The 17,430-nt window shown below is 40.4% G+C and overlaps 1 protein-coding gene across 1 annotated transcript in view; it reads left to right on the top strand.

The window, feature by feature from the left end:
• Positions 1-17,430, top strand: part of DISC1 (DISC1 scaffold protein) — a 130,844-nt gene that overhangs the window by 18,236 nt on the left and 95,178 nt on the right. Inside the window, 3 exon segments of the mRNA XM_055147666.1 lie at positions 13,374-13,523; positions 13,632-14,032; positions 14,034-14,207. Coding sequence (XP_055003641.1) covers positions 13,374-13,523; positions 13,632-14,032; positions 14,034-14,207 — 725 coding nt within the window.

Here is a 17,430-nt window from a genome sequence, read left to right as displayed (position 1 = left end):
GATGGTATTTCTGCTGTGTGTTTTTGAAACCCAGGGATATATTCCCAGAGGTGGTATTGCTGGGTCATATGGAAGCTCAATTTCTAGTTTTTGAGGAATGCCCATGTTATTTTCCAAAAAGGCTGGGCCAATCGGCATTCCCACAGAAAATGAATGGGAGTCGCTTTTTCCCCATCTGCATCAGCACTGGTTGTACTTGTTTTTTTTTTTGATATGTGCCACTCTCTGTGGTATGAGATGATTTCTCATTGTTGTTTTGATTTGCATCTCCCTGATGATCAGCCATGAAGAGCATTTTTTTCATGTGCCTTTTTGTCATTTGTATTTCTTCTTTGAGGAAGTTTCTGTTTTTTTCATGTGCCTTTTTGTCATTTGTATTTCTTCTTTGAGGAAGTTTCTGTTCATTTCTTCTCCCCATTTTTGATGGCATTGGAGGTTTATTTATTTATTTATTTATCTTGTAAAGTTCTACCAGTGTCTTATATGTCCTAGATGTTAACCCCTTATCTGATCGGTATTGGGTAAATAATTTTTCCCATTTAGTAGGCTTTCTCTGTATTTTGGTCACTGTTTCTTTTGAGGGGCAGAAGCTTCTCAGTTTAATATTATCCCATTTGTTTACCTTTGTTCCACTTGTTTGGTCAGTGGTGTTTTATCCTTAATGATGCCTTTAACTTCCATGTCATGGAGGGTTCTGCTTATGTTTTCCTCCATGTACCATAAATTCATGTCTGATATGGAGGTCTTTAATCCATTTTGATCTGACTTTTGTGCCTGGCAAAGACAGAGGTCTTAGTTCATGTTTTTGCATGTAGCTGTCCAGTTTTCCCAGCACTTTCCCAGCACTTTTCCCAGTTGAAGAGGGTTCCCTTGCTCCACTTCACGTTTCTTGCTCCTTTATCAAAGACTGAGTGATCCTATGTTTGAGTGTCTATGTCAGAGTATTCAACTCTACTCCATTGGTCTGCAGATCTGTTCGTATTCCAGTACCAAGCTGTTTTAAATACTATTGCTTTGTAGTACAGTTTCAAATTGGGGAAGGTGATGCCACCCATCTCCTTTTCCCCCAAGGATTGCTTTAGCTATTTGTAATGGGTTTATTGTTCCATATGAATTTCAGAAGTGTTTTGTGTATTTTTTTGGAAAAATGTCACGGGTATCTTTATAGGAACCACAATGAATCTGTATAATGCTTTGGGTATTATTGCCATATTGACAATGTTAATCCTTCCAATCCATGTGCAGGGGATGTGTCTCCATTTCCTAGTGTCCATTTTTATTTCTTATAGTAGTGTTTTGTAATTTTCTTTGTATAGCTCCTTCACCTATTAGTTAAGCTGATTCTGAGGTACGTGATTTTCTGAGACACTATTGAGAACGAAATTTATTTTAAATATTTTTTTCTTCTCTTTCATTATTTGTGTATAGGATAGTCATGGACTTCTGGGTATTGATTTTGTAACCTGCCACTTTACTATGCAAACCTATTATTTCTAGGAACTTTTTTGTAGAGTCTTTAGGATTTTCTAAGTATAGTATCATGTCATTTGCAAATGGTGATAGTTTGACCTCTTCCTTTCCTATCTGTATGCCCTTGATATCTTTTTTTTGCCTAACTGCTTTGCCAAGTACTTCCAGTACTGCACTGAATAGAAATGGCAAGAATGGACAACCTTGTCTTGCATCTGGTCTTGGAGGGAAGGATTTTAGTTTTTCCCCATTGAGAATAATGTTTGGTGTGGGCTTGTAGTAGATGGCTTTGACTATACTGAAGAAAGCTCCTTCAACTCCCATTCTGTTGAGAATTTTCATCATGAATTGGTGATAGATCTTGCCAAATACTTTCTCTGCATCTATTGATATGATTATATGGATCTTATCTTCTCTTTTATTCAATGTTGTATTATGTTGATTGACTTTTGAGTGTTAAACCATCCTTACATGCCCAGGATGAATTCTACTTGGTCGTGGTGTATGATTTTTTTTTTTTTGCTTTTGGGGTCACCTGGCGATGCACAGGGGTAACTCCTGGCTCTGCACTCAGGAATCACCCCTGACATTGCTCAGGGGACCATGTGGGATGCTGGGGATTGAAACCAGGTTGGCCATGTGCAAGGCAAACATCCTACCTGCTGTGCTCCACCCCCAGTGTAAGATCTTTTTGATGAGTCATTGAATTCTGTTTTCTAGGATTTTGTTGAGGATATTTTCATTTGTGTTCATCAGAAATATTGGCATGTAATTCTCATTCTTTGTGGTGTCTCTGTCTGCTTTTGGTATCAAGGTAATATTTGCCTCATAGAAACAGTTTGGAAGTATTTCTGATTATTCAATTTCCTGAAAAGCTTGAAAAAAATTGGGAGTAGATCCTCTTTAAAGATTTGACATAATTCACTACGGAATCCATTGGGGCCAGGGATTTTGTTTTGGGGAAAACTCTTGATGACCATTTCAATTTCCTTGATAGTGATAGGTCTATTCAGGTATTCCAAATCTTGGTTCACCCTTGGGAGACTACAGGAATCCAGGAATTTATCAATTTCTTTCATGTTTTCTTGTTTTGCGGCATAAAGCTTCTCAAAGTACTCTTTAAGGATCCTTTGAATTTCTGTAATTTCTGTTGTGATGTCCCCCCTTTCGACTTCTGATTCTGTTTATTAGGGATGTCTCTCTTTCTCTTTCTCTTTCTCTTTTTCTTTGTGAGTTTTGCTGGTGGTTTATCGATCTTGTTTGTTTTCTCAACGAAGCAGCTCTTTGTTAAATTGATCTTTCAAATTGTTTTTTGGGCGTTCATCTCATTGATTTGTGCTCTAAGTTTTATTATTTCTTTCCTCCTGCCTGGTTTGGGCTCCTTTTGTTGGTCAGTTTCCAAGATCTTAAACTGTGTGGTTATATTATTTTTGTGGGTTCTTTCTTCTCTCCTAATGAATTCTTGCTGAGTTATAAACTTTCCTCTTAACACTGTTTTTGTTGTGTCCCACAAGTTCTTGTAATTTGTGTCTTATTATCATTTGTTTCCAGAAATGTTTTGATTTCCTTTTTGACTTCCTTTCTAAGCCACTGGTTGTTCAGTAGTTAGTTGTTTAATTTCCAGTTGTTTGATTTGATTCTTCATTTCTGGGTCTGATTTACTTTCATTTTCAGTGCCTCATGGTCAGAAAAGATAGTTAATATAATTTCTTTCCTATTAATTTTATGGAGGTATGTTTTGTGGTCTAACATGTGGTCTATCTTGGAGAATGTCCCAAGTGCACTGGAGAAGAATGTATATTCAGCTTTCAGGGGATGAAAAGTCCTATATATATCTACTAACCCCCTCTCTTCCATTTCTTTCCTCGAATAAAGTATTTCCTTGCTGAGTTTTAGTCTACCGAGTCTTAGTCTATTGTGAGATGACAAAGCAGTGTTGAAATATCTAACTATTATTGTGTTGCTATCAATGTCCCTCTTCAAATCTATTAGCAGATGTTTTAAGTATTTTGCTGGTCCCTCATTAGATGCATATACATTTAGAAGTGTAAGTTCTTCCTGATATACAGACCCCTTGATCATTCAGAAATGACCTTCACTGTTTCTTTAGTCTGAAATCTGTGTGATCTGATATTAGTATAACCACCCAAGCTTTTTTGAGGGAGTTTTTTGCTTGTAGAATGATTTTCCATCTTTTGAGTTTGAGTCTGTGTTTGCTTTGACTGTTCAGATATGTTTCTTGAAGGCAGCAGAGTGTTGGGTTCAATTTTCTGATCCATTCTGCCACTCGGTATCTTTTAATTGGTGCATTTAGCCCATTGACATTCAGAGAGATTATTGTTATGGGGTTTTGTCCCTTCTTTCTGCTGATAATTTGGTGTATTTGAGGGGCTAGTCTTGTCTTAAAGAAGACTATTTAGTTTTTCTTGTAACCGGTGTTCTGTGTCTATGAAGTTCCTGAGGTGTCATTTGTCTGTGAAGCTGTGTGTTTTTTCAGTTTTGAATGAGAGTCTAACTGTGCGAAGTATTCTTGGTAAGGTGTTTATTTCATCAAGTTTTTCACTATATCCCACCACTGTCTTCGGTTCCTGAGGGTTTCATCAGATGAGGTCTGGTGTAAATCTTAAGGATGCTCCTTTATAATCAGTTTCCTTCATTGATTTTGCTGCTTTCAGTATTCTATCTCTATGGTTTTTGGCATTCTGGTTAACATGTATCCTGGAATATTTATATTTGTATTTCTTTTATCTTTGGTCCTTCTGGATCTGGGTGCATGCTGTGGGAACTTCTCAGCAATGATGGTTTTCACAGTTGCTTCTTCATCCGGGATTTTTTTCCTGCTTATTTCGTACCCCAATGATTCTGTTTTCTTCTTGGATATCCAAATGCTCTCTTGTGATCTGTTGATTTAATCTTAGGGTCTTTTCTATTTCCTGCTGTTGTCTGGAGATTCTGTGAATCCCATATTGGAGCTCACTGATTCTCTTCTCAGCACCTGTTACACTGCTGCTGAGGCCTTCCACTGAGCTTTTCATTTCACCCATCAGGTTTTTCAGATCTTTCATTTCTGTTTTTAATTTTGTTTTCATTTTCCTCTTTTATGCTCTCATATCTCTTGTATTTTATTGGCAGTGTGTTCCAATTTTTCTTTTAGAGCTAAAACCCTTAATAGCTCCATTCTAAATTCCTTGTCAGAGACATCATCATCATCATCCCGTTGATCATTGAATTTCTCGAGTGGTCTCAGTAACATCTCCATTCATCCTAGCCCTGAGATTTTAGAAGCCTCTCTTTACTCGTCCTTTCCAATGGTGTTGCATTGGAGGCTCTTTCAGGGTCAGGGGATTGAGGCCCGTCATTGTTACTGGTTTTGGCATATGAATACGCCATGGGGTATTCAGAGACATAGTCTTGTCATTATTACTGGTTGGGTCATCTGGGCTAGCTTCTTCACTCACTAAGCCTGGTGGGTTTCTGCATTGCTTTACCATTGTGACCTGTGCTGTTTGTACTTTCAAGCTCACCATTGCTTTTCTGGTTTTGGTGTAATGTTAATTGAGGTAGGGGCTAATGAATTAATGGCCTAATGTAGTTTGGGTGATCAGGCTGCCCTAGTTAAAGTTCCACATTAGAAGCTAGTTTTGGTTCTTATGGGGTATGGAGGGGGGATTAATTCAAAGTTGCTAATGGATGCCCCTCCCACCCGGCCTCTGACCTGTAACTGGAGGCATTAGGTCCTTGAAGGTCAAGCTCTAATTGGCAGTTGTCTCCAGTGTGGGGCCTGCTGGTCCCATGTAGCTCTGCCCTTGGAAACTGCCCTAGCCCATGCACATCCAGAACTCCGGATGCCATTCCCACCAGGGCTCTCTTTTTTTTTCATGTGTCTTTTCATCATTTGTATTTCTTCTTTGAGGAAGTATCTGTTCATTTCTTCTCCCCAGTTTTTGATGGGGTTGGATTTTTTTTTCTTGTAAAGTTCTATCAGTCGATAATATAATGTAATAAACTATAATGTAGTATACCTTGAATATTAGCCCCTGTCAGATGAGTAGTGGGTAAATATTTTTTTTCCAATCTGTGGGTTGTCTTTCTATCTTGATCACTATTTCTTCTGAGGTACAGAAGTTTTTTAGTTTAACGTAGTTCCATTTGTTTATCTTTGGTTCCACTTGCTTGGTCAGTGATGTTTCATCTTTGCAGCTGCCTATATTTTCAGTGTCATGGAGGGTTCTGTCCAGATTTATAAAATTCAGGGGATACATGTCTTATGAATTAAGATCTGATATCGAGATCTTTGATCCATTTGATTTAACTTTTGTCCCTGGTGTTAGAAAGAGGCCTGAGTTCATTCTTTTGCATGTAGCTTCCCAGTTTTCTGAGAAGCACATGTTGAAGAGGCTTCTCTTGCTCCACTTCACATTTCTGGCTTCTTTATCAAAGATTAGGTGATCATATATTTGAGAGTTGGTGTCATTCATGTTACTTGCTCAAGACCATGTGAATGTGTATAGAATTTTACGTCTGAGTCTTGTTTTTTTTTTTTTACTTTATTTATTTTAAATTATTTTTCTTTTTGGGTCACATCTGGTGATGCACAGGAGTTTCTCCTGCCTTTGTACTCAGGAATTACTCCTGGTGGTGCTCAGGGGACCATATGTGATACTGGGGATCAAACCCGGGTTGGTGTGCAAGGCAAACACCCTACCCACTGTACTATAGCTCTAGCCCTTCTTTTTATTTTAATTGATGCCACACCCAGCAGTGCCTGTGGACTGGGGACTACTCCATAATTTTTTTGCCAGGGCATGTCAGTGCTGGCAACAAGGGACAATATGATGTCATGGATTGAAGTCAGGACCTTTCACATGCTAGGCATGTGCTGAACCATTGAAGCTATATCTCTGCCCTTTCAGTCTTTGTTTTAGATCTTACAAGCAAGTTAATAAGTACCATGTTTTTACAAATTACACATCTAAATTATCTATTTAAAAATGAATCTTGAGGCATTTTCTGCTTTTCTGAAGTTTCACTATTTGTTTTGTAGCAGCCAATTTAGAGGCAGGTTTTACTCTGAGTAGTAAGAATAGTACCACAGAATTCTTTCTCAGAACTGCTTTTTATAGGCTTTATATTAGTCATAGCATGCCTGATTCCACTAGATGCTATATAATTTTAGTTTTGATGTGTTATTTGGCATAGTTTATTTTGTCGCTTATTTTTAGAGCTGGAGAATGCTAAAATTATAAAAATATATAAGTGAATTAAAATGACTTCTTGAGTTTATGCTGTATTGACCTAGAAAATGTTTCATAGGCATACTCAAAAAGTTGCCTGGAAAATCTGCATATAGCTTATATGTATTATGATTCCTTTCCTGTATACCTCGATTGCTTGGGGAGTAGGGAATTATAAGAACTAAGGCAGTATATCTGTAGCATAAGCTGGGAACAATATCAATATATCCATATGTATCATAGAAAATATCTTTCAGTGTTAGATGGTAATAAATTAGGGACAAAGGAATGATGTGGACACTTCACTTTGAAATGAAGCATGATTGGGGCAAGATTGCTAATGGGATAGGAATCTGGGAGCCAAAGAATGAGAAGAATTTGGATGGATGGAAGGAGAGCATGAAAAACAGGACAGACAGTCTCTTGTGCCAAGTTTGGTGAGTATTGTTTCTGGGCATCTTATGTACAGACTCTTGACATATGGGCATTTAATTTCTCTTTAGTTGCAGAACTTACTTGCTGGGTTTGGGTAGAGATAAGAACCCCACATAATTGGAGTCAGCATGACATCTGTGTTCTCCTTTCTAGAGTTTGTTAGTGAGTGTGAGGTTGTGACAGATGGAGAATGTTAATTGAGGCTTTCTTTGTCCTTTTTCAGGATGGGGGAGGGGGAAGAATGAAACCTCTTCTGGGTTTTCCAAAGAATAGAGAACATGCTTAATACTCTTCAAGCTTGACTGCCCTTCTTACACTTCTTAATCTTCACCTTGTCACACTCAACTTCCTGTCTTCTCAAACTACAATTCCCCAAGTTTATTGCAGTTAGGTGTCAGAAGGAAATGTTCTCTAAGATCTGAATAAATTATACCCTTTCTTTCTTAATTTCATTGTGCTCCTGATAGGGATTAGTATTTGAACACTTCTAAGAGGTAGAATTTAAGGCAAGGATATGGAATTGGTAATTGATTTATGACCAGGAGGAGAGAGCATGAACTTCCTTAAAAATCATGGAGAATGGATATAGCTCAGCAGTAGAGCTGATCAGTAGAGCCTTGCAAATGTGAGGTCCTGGTTTTGATTCTTTGCACACCCCTCGCCCCTCATCCCCCAAAACTATAGTTAAAGTGTGGAAAAATGAACTTGGATGGTAAGAAATGGTTTCTTCTTCAAGACTTCAGATTAGCTTTCTTTCAATCCTGGTAATTTTACAAGTGCCCTGTGGTTTGGCTCTGTCCTCTCCCAGGATTAAGAATTAAAAGAGCCATATTTGGGAACACCAGACATGGGGATAGGATGTGCAAGAATTCAAGTAGTACAAGAATGGGGTCATCTCAGGCTCAGCCCTTCCTTTTCACCTTTACATTTGGAAACACTTCTTGGCTTATTGCATTTGCAACAGCACTCAGTGCTGAAGGCACCTTAGCAGAACCCCAATGGTAAGGATTTAGATGCAACACTAAAAGGAATCTGGGCTCGATTTAGGGAATTACTTTGAACATTAACAAGAATTTGGCTTGATGTGTGTCAGAGGATTTCAGAACTGTTGGTTGAAAAAGTTTTTGGGGAAAGGTCTTTTCCCCAAACATGAAAATTTAAAACAAGTGATTTTCTACCTAGAGTTGCTCTTTTAACTTTTGAAGCATTTTTGAGACAAGTAATGCTTCTGTAAACTATAGTTTGAAAATTTTGCATGCCAAAAGACAGTGCAGATTCCACAGGACTTGAAATTCTGTCCTCAAGATTTCTCAAGATTTGAAATGGCTGAATTCTTTTCCTTTGTAATTGAAGACAGAATTCAATGTCTTCTCTACATTTTTGAAAGAAAAACATTTGCTATTCCCATTCTTTAGCCCCTATTTAATTTTTTTCACCATTTTTATTGAGGTACTAGGATTTATAATGCTATTTATCCTACTTTTCATGTATTAATCATTCCAATACCACACTCATCACCAGAGGACCTGCTTCCCCCGCCCCACAAATGTCTCAAGGACCCTCCTCTAGTCTTCTCCCCATGTAAGCTTAATTATATAGACAAGACCTCCAGTTCTGATGACTTTGATCATTTGTTATTCCCTTACTATGTTTACTTTAAATTTTTTTTAAAATTAGAGAATCACTGTGATGTACAGTTAGAAACTTATGAACTTTCGTGTTTGCATTTCACTCATACAGTGATTGTTGACCCATCCTCCACCAGTACCCATTCTCCTCCACCAATGTTCCCAGTATCCCTCCCACCACCCCTTCCCCATCCCCCACCACCCCACCCTGCCTCTGTGGCAGGGCATTCCCTTTTGTTCTCTCTCCTTTTGGGTGTTGTAGCCTGCAATAGAAGCACTGAGTGGCCTTCATGTTCAGTCTATAGTCTACTTTCAGCTTGCCTCTTCCAACCTGAATGGGTCCTCCCAACATCCTCTAGTTGGTGTTCCCTTCTCTATCTAAGCTGCCTTTTCCCCTAGCATGTGAGGCCAGTTTCCAAGCTGTGGGGCAGACCTCCTGGTCCTTATCTCTACTACTCTTGGATGTTGGTCTCCCACTCTGTTATTTTATATTCCACAGATGAGTGCAATCTTTCTATGTCTGTCTCTCTCTTTCTGACTCATTTCACTTAACATGATACTTTCCATGTTGATCCACTTATATGCAAATTTCATGACTTCATCTTTTCTAACAGCTGCATAATATTCCATTGTGCAGATGTACCAAAGTTTCTTTAACCAGTCATCTGTTTTTGGGCACTCTTTTTTTTTTACAGATTTTGGCTATTGTAAACAGTGCTGCAATGAACATAGAAATGCAGATGTCATTTCTACTATATATTTTTGCCTCTCTGGGATATATCCCCAGGAGTGGTATTGCTGGGTCAAATGGTAGCTCAATTTCTAAATTTTTGAGAATCGTCCATATTGTTTTCCAAAAGGGCTGAACCAGTCGGCATTCCCACCAGCAATGGAGAGTCCCTTTCTCCCCACATTCACGCCAACACCGGTTGCTTTTGTCTTTTGGATGTGGGCTAGTCTCTGTGGTGTGAAATGATATCTCATTGTTGTTTTAATCTGCATCTCCCTGATAATTAGTGATGTAGAGCATTTTCTCATGTGTCTTTTAGCTATTTGGATATCTTCTTTGAGAAAATTTCTGTTCATTTCCATCCCCCATTTTTTGATGGGGTTGGAAATTTTCTTCTTGTAGAGTTCAACCAGTGCCTTGTATACCCTTGATATCAACCCCTAATCAGATGAGTATTGGGTGAATATCCTTTCACATTCTGTAGACTGTCTTTGTATTTTGGTTACTGTTTTTTTTGAGGTGCTGAAGCTTCTTAGGTTACGATAGTCCCATTTGTTTATCTATGTTTTCACTTGCTTGGCCAGTGGTGTGTCATCTTTGGAAATACCTTTAGCTTCAATGTCATGGAGGGTTACTATGTTTACTTTTTATCCCATATATAAGGAAACTAAAAATTTACTGTAGAAGTGGTAAAACTCATACTCATATAATGAATAAAACTAACCTTCTGAAATTCTACAAAATTGTAAATCAGTGATAAGTTGATAAAGTAAAAAATTTGAAAAACCTATACACCTTTATTAGTACAGGATAAATTGAACAAATATTATAAATATTTATGTGCTAACAAAGTTTGAAATTTGCATGAAATAGATACATCCTACAAATGTAAAATTTAGTGTGAAGAGAATTAACCTTTCTTAATCTAGTAGAGGTGCCATAAGTGCTAGGCATGAATCCCATATTCATTGCCAAGTCTCAGAAGTTTGTCTTTTCTTTTAAAGAAGTTCTTTTAATGCTTCTGAGAAACTGTTTTGAAGGCAATGATTTCCCTGAGCTATTGCCTGTCCCCAAAGTTCCACATTGCTTTTTCTAATCTGAATGATAATCTACCCAGAGAGAGTATTGTTGCTGAGGTGTTTATTTCACTTGGTTTTTGTACTATGCCCCTTTATTTTCTTCTGGCTCATAGAGTCTCATATTATAAATCTCCTATAAATCTTACTGGCTTTCCTTTGTATGTGAGTTCTTTTTTTTTTTCAATCTTGTTGCTTTCAGTATTCCGTCTCTGTCTTTTGTCATCCTCAGTAAGAAAAGCTAGGAGTTGCTGCTATCTTTTTTTAAAAAAATTTTTAAATTTTATTGAATCATCGTGAGATAGTTACAAGCTTTCATGTTTGGGTTACAATTTCACAATGATCAAACACCCATCCCTCCACCAGTGCACGTTCCCGACCACCAATATCCCGGGTATACCCCCCCCTTTCCCACCCTCCCCCTGCCTCTAAGGCAGACAATATTCCCCATACTGTCTCTCTACTTTTGGGCATTATGGCTTGCAACACAGACACTGAGAGGTCATCATGTTTGGTCCATAATCTACTTTCGGCATGCATCTCCCATCCCAACTGGTTCCTCCAACCATAATTTTCTTAGTGATCCCTTCTCTATTCCATCTGCCTTCTCCCCTCCGCTCATGAAGCAGTCTTCCAGCTATGGGAAAATCCCCCTGTCCTTGGGTGTCGGCCTCATGTGATGTTATTTTATGCTCCACAAATGAGTGCAGTCCTTCTATGTCTGTCCCTCTCTTTCTGACTTATTTCACTTAGCATGATACTCTCCATGTCTCTCCATTTATAAGCAAATTTCATAACTTCATCTCTCCTAACAGCTGCATAGTTTCTATTGTGTAGATGCACCAAAGTCAAAGGCTGGAAAACAATCCTACAGGTGAACAACTCTCATAAAAAAGCTGGGGTAGCCATCCTAGTATCAGACCACATTGATTTCAGACTGAAAAAGGTCACAAGAGGCAGTGGAGGTCATTATTATCTTTTGGTATTAGTCAGACACTGTTTGCTTTAATATTCTGAAAATGAGTGCAATTATTTTATGATTTTTTTGACTATTGCTTCTTCATCAAATTTTCCTTCTGTTCTTCAGGGACATCAATAATTTTTATATTGTTCCTCTTGAACTCAGCCCATAGTTCTATGGTGTGCTGTCTATTCCTTTTTATACCTTTTCTCATCTTCTGTTGATTTCTAGAGTTCTTTTGCATCTCATATTGGAGCCCCTTGATATTTCTCTCAGCTGTTGCTATTCAGCTGCTCAGACCTTTTTTGTGGTGAGTGTGGGGCCTGACTTTTATGCTAGTAGAGTCAGACTTTTTTGTCAGACTGTTCTGGCTATTTGGTTACTCAAATGGATTTTTAAAAATCTGAATTTCTCTGAACTTCGGTTTTCTTAACTGTAGAAGAAAAATAACAATTTTTGGTATGGTTGATTCATATTATTTTGACAGGGATGAAATGAAACTGATATAGATAAATGCATTGTGAGTAATCATTTAATGTAAAATAATATCTCTTTAACTCTTATGTGTTCTAGGTACTATAATAGCTGTCTACATATTCTGTATCTACTCATTCATTTTTAGTGTTCACAGTCATCCTATGAAAGTTACTAACAATATCTATATTCTACTGATAAGGTAACTGAGGCTCAGAGAAATTAAGTAACTTGTGTAAAATCATACAGCCAAAAGTTTCATTGTCAGGGCTGAAACTAGACAATTAGGTGTCAGTTTGTGCTCTTAGCTGCTATACTTTCCTACCCCTGAGCTGTGCAAGAGGGCTCGATGATACTCCACCTCAGAGGACTTCCTGACATTCAGTGCTCAGGCCAGGAAGTGCCCAGGGTCACCAGGGCTATGCCTAGGGTTGCTTGGACGATCATTCAATGTAGGAGATCAAACTTAGGCCTTTGCACATGGCAGGCATGTATTTCATCATATTGAGATATCTCCAGCCCTAGTACCAGCTTTTGAAAAATCATTTCTTTTCACCTAAGTACTGGTCTACAGCACTGAGTTTACCATCGTGGGGAAGAGAAAGAGATGGATGGACTGTGAGGGGGGCCCTTTAGTAGGGGTGTGTGGTGTTGAAGTACTGTGTGCATGTAATGCTATTGTTAACAGTGTTATAAATCACAGTGTCTAAAATAAAAAATTAATGACTTATTTTCCTATTGCATAGATGGGACGGGAATATAGCTCCTGATTTTCGGAACACATCAAGCAGGACATACCCATACGTAATCCATTGTGTGAGATGGGCATATATTGTGCTACTGTCAGCTCTCCCTGGCACACAGGCTTGCGGGGCTACAAACGGCTCTGCTAGGGAAAATTCCTGCTTGTTAAATGAGTAGCTAAGGAAGTGGATGGATTTAAATCATTTGGAGCAGTGTGCTGGCATTCCGATTTTAAATAATTTTCTCTGAGGCTCCCCTTGGGCTGAAAATGCTGATGCACCAATAGAGGAACAGGCAAGATGCTGGAGGGTTTACAGGGTGCTGTGAGGTCGTGTCTCCAATCTGTGTGCTGACGTGTTGGCATATTCCTCCACGAATGCCAGCTGCTCTGCTCATCAGAAGAAGTACTCCACTGTGTTGTTTCCACATGTTCAAGAAAAACACTTCTCAAGGCTCATCAGGTTTCCTGCCAGCTTGGGCCTGTGATCACTGAACCAGCATTTCTTTTTGACAAATGCACGGAGAGGTGACCTCAGAACCAAGGGATATTCTGCAAGTACTGTTCTGCCACAGCCAGTCAGATGTGGGTGTTTACGGTGCTGTTTCGTCTTTTCTTCTCAGGCAACCAGGGTGGCTTACCACCTGAAGCATCATTTTGGAGGAGGTGGCTGGCACGGACGCCGGGCTACACGAGAAGCACAGCTGGTCCCCGGATCAGGCTCCCCTCCCTAGCAGTCAGCTCTCCGAGCTGCACCCCGGCAGGAGTGTGTGGTAAGGAGTCTTACCACTTGGACTCAGGGCTGGGGAGCATGGCCTCATTCAGGATCCCTGGAGGTGCATGGTGTGAAATTCCTGGTCCAAAGAGCACGACATCTTAAGCTGTGACATCTGTGGGCCACCTGCACCTGGCTCTGGCCCCTGCGAAAGAAACCACGGGTATCTTTGGGATTCAGCTTAGAGTGGACCCCAAACTGTCTAACAGGCTCACCAGTTCATGTGGCCCTGGGGACATTGAGTGTCAGGGGGAGTATCGATCCACTTTGGAGACTTCTTTGGAGGAGACTTTGGAGGCTCCTGGCCCTTGTTGGGATGCCGCTTGCAGTGAAGTACCAAGGGGAACCAGGACAAGAAGCTCTCCAACCCAAAAGAAGAGTGGCGGCAGTGGCAGTCTGGGAAGAGGCCCAATGGCCTCCATGGCCCCTGCCTTGCCTCAGGAGAACTTCATGTCCAGCTTCAGCTTCATCTAGCTCTCACTCAGTTCTGCTGAGGACTGGGGGGAAAGCAGAAGGCTGCCCTCCACGAAACACAGAGGGTACAGCTGACACCTCAAGCAGGTCCAAAGGGGACCCCCAGCTTCTCTCACTGTCCTTCAATGTCAAGAAGACTCAAGGCCTAACTGACTCTGTGCAGGCTGCAACGGACAGTCCCAGGCAGGAACATGAGATGCTCTTTTTGGTCAGACACAGAAATAGCCTCTTCCTGTTCCCCACATCCCTCTTGGCTCCAGGGCAGCATTTCAGGGGACACTCACCACTGGGACACGCTGCTCGGCAAATGTCAGTCGCTGCTGCTGGACGGACTGCCTGCTGAGTGGTCAGAGGCAGCTGGAGTTAGAGTCTTCCCAGCTACTTTCAGATGAGCTCCTGAAGGAAGCAGAAAGCAAGTGGGTTGGAAGCAGCCACACCAGGAGGGGCCTGCACCGCTGCTTCTCTCCACGCTGCCCGTTCTGAATGTTCTCTCTGCACTGTCCACTCTCACTGTTCTCTGTCAGCGCTGCCCACTCTCACTGAGCTGTCCTTTCTCTGTTTTTCTTTGATTTTTTTTTCTCAGACCTCAGATTTAGTCTCTGCTGAGCCTCACGTTCTTCTCTATGGTGTGTGAGAGGAATTCGCCTTATTTTAATTTTATTGTTTTGTTTTTGAGCCCCATCCATCAATGCTCGGGGTTTATTTTGTTGCTCTGTGCTCAAGAATCATCCCTGGTGGTGCTTGAGGGATTGTATGTGGTGCCAGGAATCAAACCTGTGTTGGCCCCATGCAAGGCAAGTACCCTGCTCAGGTACTATCCTTTGGCTTGAGGAATTAATTTAATTCTGTGATGGAAAGTGATGGGAGTGATAGAAATAACTCTTTCCTGGGCACAGGACTTGTCAGAGGCAGATCTTGAAGGGGTTCCTGATAGCTGAGATGAGGGGATGTGTTTGGGTCGGGCCTGCTTATTCTATCACATTGTAGAGAGGTTGAGGTTTGCTCATTGGGACTACAGCTGAGGCTGTCAGGATTGGGAAAAGAGTTGGGTTAAAGGGCTGGAGTGATCGTACAGTGGGTACGCATTTTGCCTTGCATGCAGCTGACCCAGGTTTGATCCCTGGCACCCATATAGTTCCCTGAGCACTGCCAGGAGTAATTCCTGAGTACAGAGCCAGGAGTAACCCCTGAGCATTACCAGATGTCACCCCAAAAGCCAAAAAAAAAAAGAATTGGGTAAAAGATGGTTAAAAAATCCTTTTGAGAGACTGAAATTAATTGTTCTGGAGCCTTTTAGATATTCTAATTCCTTTTAAATTCTTTTATCAGGGCTGGAGCAAGAGCACAATGGGTAGGGCATTTGCCTTGCACGTGGCCAACCCGGGCTCAATTTTCAGCATCCCATATGGTCCCCCGAGCACCGCCAGGGGTAGGTCCTGAGCGCATGAGTCAGGAGTAACCCCTGTGCATCACCGGATGTGACCCAAAAAGAGAAAAAAAACAAACAAAAACAAAACAAAAAGTTAAATTATTTTATTTATAATATTTATTTAATTTACTCATTGTGACTTATATAGTTTTTGCAATTATATAGTTTTTGCAACTTATATAGTTTTTGCAGTTTTCAGGCTGACAGTGTTCCCATCTCCAATCCTATCACTCCATGAACCTGCCCCTCCTCTAGGTTCCCTCCCACCCCCAGTCTGAATTATTGATAGATACATTTTTTTTTATGCTTTTTGGGTCACACCCAGTGGTGCTCAGGGGTTACTCCTGGCTTTGCACTCAGGAATTACTCCTGGCAGTGCTTGGGGGACCATATGAGATGCCAGGGATTGAACCCGGGTCGGCCGTGTGCAAGGCAAACGCCCTACCCGCTGTGCTATCGCTCCTGCCCCAGATAGATACATTTTTTAAAGTTTAACTATTGTAGTTTAGGTCCCATGATTTTAGTAGTGTCGGTTCCAGTGGTTAAGATAAAAACAGATATCTCACTTTTACATTAAGAGGAGGTCATGATCCCTGTTATTTCTATACCTCTCTTCTTTTTTTCTTAAACTTATTGTATCACCATGAATTATCAAATTATATAGTTATTCATGATTGAGTTTCAAGCGTACAATGCTCAAGCACCAATCCCTTCACAGTGTCCTCTTCCTTCCACCAGTTTTCCTCTAGACCCCCAAGACACAGGCCGACCTGCCTCAATGGCAGGCACTTTTCCATTTTCCTTTTCCTCCTTTTTTAACTCACTGTGAATAAGTAAGTTTTTGCATCAAGGGGGTAGATACCAAGGAGTGGGATCACTAGGTTACATGGTAGTTCTATTCTTAATATATATATATATATATATATATATATACATACATACATACACACACACACACACACACACACACACACACACATATATATATATATATATATATATTCTTTTTGGTCACACCCGACAATGCTCAGGGGTTAATCCTGGCTTTGCACTCAGGAATCATTCCTGGCGGTGCTCGGGGGAACATATGGGATGCTGGAAATTGAACTTGGGTTGGCCGCAAATATTTTCTCTCCGTAACCCCCAGCACCACAGGTCCTGAGCAGAACCACATCTTCAGGCTTTTACATTGAACCACTGGCTGGGCTGACTGGGAAATATTGGGAGGGATCCCTAGGCTTCCTGAGACCACTTAGGATTATATGTATGTAGTGCATATATAATATATATTAACCAGCAGTAGAGCCTGGCAAGCTATCTCTTTCTCTCTTTCTTTCTCTTTCTTTCTCAACGTGGTCTTCGTGTTCCTGGAGCAAGCAGACGCTGCTGGGCTACACTATTATGCAACAGGGACAAATGAAGATGTTACTGGTGCCCACTTGAGCAAAACGATGACCAATGGGATGACAGCGATACAGTAAAATACTTTCTCCCAGTCAGTGGGGTGTCTGTTAATTTTCAACCATGTTTCTTTTGCCATGCGGGAACTTTTAAATTTGTTGTGGTCTCTTCTGTTTACCTTTGTTATGTTTGTCAAGGAATCATATCATTAAAAACCACTGAGGTTCAAATCTTGGAGCATTCTGCCTATATTTTCCACAATATATTTTATGAATTCCAGTCTAATTTCAAGGTTTTTGAACACATCAAATCACATCAAATTGACTTATGTGTAAGGTATGGGATACAGATCTGACTCCTTCCTTCCTTCCTTCCTTCCTTCCTTCCTTCCTTCCTTCCTTCCTTCCTTCCTTCCTTCCTTCCTTCCTCCCTCCCTCCCTTCCTTCCTCCCCCCTTCCTCCCTCCCACCCTCCCTCCCTCCCCCTCTTTCTTTCTTTCTTTCTTTCTTTCTTTCTTTCTTTCTTTCTTTCTTTCTTTCTTTCTTTCTTTCTTTCTTTCTTTCTTTCTTTCTTTCTTTCTTTCTTTCTCTCTTTCTTTCTCT

This window comes from Sorex araneus, chromosome 9, assembly GCF_027595985.1.
Source record: "Sorex araneus isolate mSorAra2 chromosome 9, mSorAra2.pri, whole genome shotgun sequence".
Taxonomy (NCBI): Eukaryota; Metazoa; Chordata; class Mammalia; order Eulipotyphla; family Soricidae; genus Sorex; species Sorex araneus.
The sequence above is the reverse complement of the archived record's forward strand: the minus strand, read 5'-3'. Positions and strand labels throughout refer to the sequence as shown.